At 50.7% G+C, this 3,757-nt stretch overlaps 1 protein-coding gene across 1 annotated transcript in view; it reads left to right on the top strand.

Annotated features, from left to right (window-relative positions):
• Window positions 1-3,443, top strand: part of PPP1R11 (protein phosphatase 1 regulatory inhibitor subunit 11) — a 5,446-nt gene extending 2,003 nt beyond the window's left edge. Inside the window, exon 3 of the mRNA XM_018564184.1 lies at window positions 3,072-3,443. Within this exon, the coding sequence (XP_018419686.1) occupies window positions 3,072-3,247 (176 nt within the window). The 3' untranslated portion in view covers window positions 3,248-3,443. The remainder of the gene's footprint in view (window positions 1-3,071) is intronic.
• The last annotated feature ends 314 nt before the right edge of the window (window positions 3,444-3,757 follow it).

Raw genomic sequence — 3,757 nt, 5'->3', positions numbered from 1 at the left:
GAGCCTTTTAAGCGCCAGTGATGTCCTGAATTCTCTGCAGCCTTTCTAGGCGATGGGAGCCTCTGAGTCACTCCGCTTGGCTAAATTTGGAACGTGGATATTTGGGAAACGCAGAGCGGCATCTGATAGTGGGTGGTAGTGACAGATCTCCATGAGGTTACCATGGTAACCGGTACTTCTCATCTGATACTTCAGAGGACTTGGTTCTTCCATGTGTTAGATCATCAGCAGCGCTTCTAACGACTGATAGGACAGCAGGGACTGGTTACCGCTTGTAAAGCGCAGCGTAAACTGTATAATAATACATCATCATGGCAGCAGTTAGGTGTCAGTGCGAAATACATGACTGACTCTGTGCTGACAATCCAATCTCCGCTCCTCATAGAACGTTCTGCCTTTAAAGTGACCCTGTCCAAGTCCTCTAAGAGAACCGTGTCACCTACCTCCCCTCCGTCCCAGCACAGCAACCACCACCAGTCTCTTGCCAGTGTCAGATTCCTGCGTCCCCTCCCCTATGCTGTGGTTCCGTCCTCCAAAACCTACAGGCATAGGGGTCGGAGGAAGGAACGTGGCGGGGGACGCAAGCTTTCAACACTCCCAGTAGTGTTGAATGTTGAAGAGCCTTTAGCATTGGGAAGGTGAGACACGCAGGCCTTGGGAGGCGAGTATGTTAATAACTGGCAACTTTTGGCTGTTTTTTTTGGGGGGGGGGTTGGGGTAGAAAAAAAGGGGAGGATGTCACATGCTCCTCCATACGGGGGTATTTTTTATTTTGCACCAGGCAAAGCAAAGGAGAAGTAATTGTGGTGCTGGGGAGAGGGGAATCCGTGCAAGCTTATTGCTTTGCCCCGCACGCTTTATGTGAAAGTATTAAACTGCCCCCAGGAGTAAATGTCAGACCCCTGTAGGTGTTTTAGGGATGCACCGATACCGAGTACCCGCCCAAATGCTCCAATACCTTCCCTAATAATGGAACCTCCGGTGAGAGGGAGAATTCCTCTGACCGGCTGTGCCGCGAGGTAACATGGAGCTGGCTTCTTGGCCAATCAGGAAGCCAGGCGGCGGGTAATGACTCGCCGCCTGGCTTTTTTGATTGGCCAGGAAGCTGGCTCCATGCTGTTTAGCCAGCTCCATGCTGATTGGCCGGGAAGCAGGCTCCATGCTGATTGGCCGGGAAGCTGGCTCCATGCTGTTTGGCTGGCTCCATGCTGGCTTCCTGGCCAATCAGCATTGAGCCGGTAATGACATGCTGCCTAGCTTTCCTGATTGCCTGGGAAGCCGGCTCCATGCTAGCGGAAGTATCGGTGAGTACCGAAAGATAAATATCGGTACTCGATACCAAAAAAACTGTATTGCTTCATCCCTAATGTGTGTAGTTATCTGTCCAGGCTCTCCAGTGTTTCTGTACGTATTGAATATTATTTTCATATTAGCAATTTAAAATTATTTAGAAAGATATTCGGTATTTCATCCAAATAATTTCACTTTTACTATTTCTGGCCAGCAGGTGGCGCTCTAGGCTCCCTTTCACATACTTACCAGGCTGATCTTAACCCCTTCATGACTGAGGCCTTTTTTTCATTTTTTGTACCCATGTTATATTCCACATTTTAGGCCTGAAAATTACTTAAAACCCCCCAACATTATATATTTTCTGAATGCCAAGACACTATAGAATAAAATGGTGGTAGTTGCACATTTTTATGTTGCGCAATATTAGCGCAACTCCTTATTAAACACCAATATTTAGTGAAAAATTTAATTATGCCCCAAAACACAACAAAATACTCGACCTCCTCCCCAGCTCCACGCGGACACAAAGATCGCCGATCCCGGGCCCGTAGGAGGGGCAACGGAGCGCGGGGGGGGGGCGGCCCCTTCCTCGGGACACAGAAGCGATCTGGCGACAGGTAAGTCGCCAGGATCGCTTCTGTTGTAAAGCCGACAGTCAGCTCTACAAGTTTAAACAGAGTCCCGGCGGCAAAAGTCACCGGGAGTCTGTTTAAACAGCCCTGATGCTGGCGACGTACACTGTGCGTCTCCCGTCACGGAGGGGTTAAAGCAGAACTCTATGTTACAACAATTAGACATCATAATCTCTTTAGCACATAGTTAGGTATTTGCTGGAATCTACTTGATCATTTTGTGTCTGAGTGGGATATAGCCCTCTTTTTATTTCTGGATACCAGGGATGCACCGATACCAGTTTTTTGGTATCGACTTCAAGTACGGATTATCTTTTTCGTTACTCGCCGATACCGAGTACTGGTGCCGTGTGCCCCCGATTATCAAGAGGCTGGGCGGCAAATCATGGCCCGGCTTCCGGATTGCCTGGGAAGCTGGTATTCTATCGAAAGAACACCGGCTTTACATGCCGAGGCTGACTTCCTGACCAATCAGTAAGCCGGGCGGCGGGGTCATGAGGTGCCGTCCAGCTTCCTGATTGGTCAGGAAGCCTGGCTGCCTAGCAACAAGTGAAGCCGGCTTCCTAGCTCATCAGGAAGCGGGGCGGCACGTCATGACTTGCCTCCTAGCTTCCTGATTGGCTTGGAAGCCAGCTTCACTTGTTGCTAGGGAGCCTGGCTTCCTGAGCAATCAGGGAGGCTGGTCATTACGTCCCGCCTGGTTTCCTGATAGGTAAGGAAGTTAGGCTGCTTAGCAACACGTGAAGCTTCCTAGCCAATCAGGAGGCAGGTCATAGCCCACCGCCCGGCTTCCTGATTGGAAAGGAAGCCGGCTCCATGCTTCCTTGGCACTGCCGATCATAGGGAGATTTTCCAGCCAGGAAATGAAGCGGACTCTATCTGACTTGCTGCAGCTTCTCATGCACAGTGTGAGAAGCTTGCAGTGTGCAGTGAAATCAGAAGAAGCAATTTCAGTCCAGGAGAGGAGCCGGTACAACTGTGCAGGACTGAAGGGAAGGCCGGAGTTCAGCTTTAAAACATCTGCTGGCTCCTAGTCATGATCCACTTGGGTATTGAGTTCTCCTCAGAGTGGCGTACCCCACACCGCCCTCTCTGTTGAATTCTTGTACATTGTTTCTCTAGCCGAATGTGTCCTTTATCCCGCAGGCTGTTGCGTCTACGAGAAGCCGAGAGCTTTTGGGGAAAGCTCCACCGAGAGCGAAGATGACGACGAGGGCTGCAACAGCTCCCACTGCATCCAGGGCCACAAGAAGAAGACACCTGGGTCAGGAGGGGGCCCGCCACCGCCAAGCCACAAGAACCCGGGCGCCATGCAGCACTGAGAACGGCGGGAGAGAGTGACGGCGTGCATCTGAAACGCACAGAAACATCGCTGTATTACCCAAGCTGCCGACTCCTGTCTCTTCCGGAGCGCGAGAGTCACAGCAGCAAGTTGCCGGTTTAGTGTTTTGTATGGGGCCACCATTGAGGAAAACTATGACAATGACACCAGGGAGGGGGAAGGTAGCGTGTTCGACCTGACGTCTCATGGGGCGGCGTTTGTGTTCATTCTGTTCTTTATTGAGCAGGCTGACAGCTGTTTTGCCTACATGGAGCTCAGACTTAACACCACACAGGTTTAGTGCACAGTCCCTCTCTTCTTCTGTATTGGCGCCAGAAACCGTATCTCAGTGAATGTACATGCATGGAAGCCCCTCTTCCTCCAATGCTGCTATCTCTCCCTTGTCTAGTCACTGGCTACCCTCCAGTCTCATTATAACCTCATCCATTCGCCTCTCGCTCCTTCCATCCTCATTATTACCATTCCTCCTCCCAGTGATAATATAATCTAA

This window comes from Nanorana parkeri, unplaced genomic scaffold, assembly GCF_000935625.1.
Source record: "Nanorana parkeri isolate BGI_ZX_2015 unplaced genomic scaffold, ASM93562v1 scaffold731, whole genome shotgun sequence".
NCBI lineage: Eukaryota > Metazoa > Chordata > Amphibia > Anura > Dicroglossidae > Nanorana > Nanorana parkeri.
This window is presented reverse-complemented; position numbering and strand designations above follow the sequence as displayed.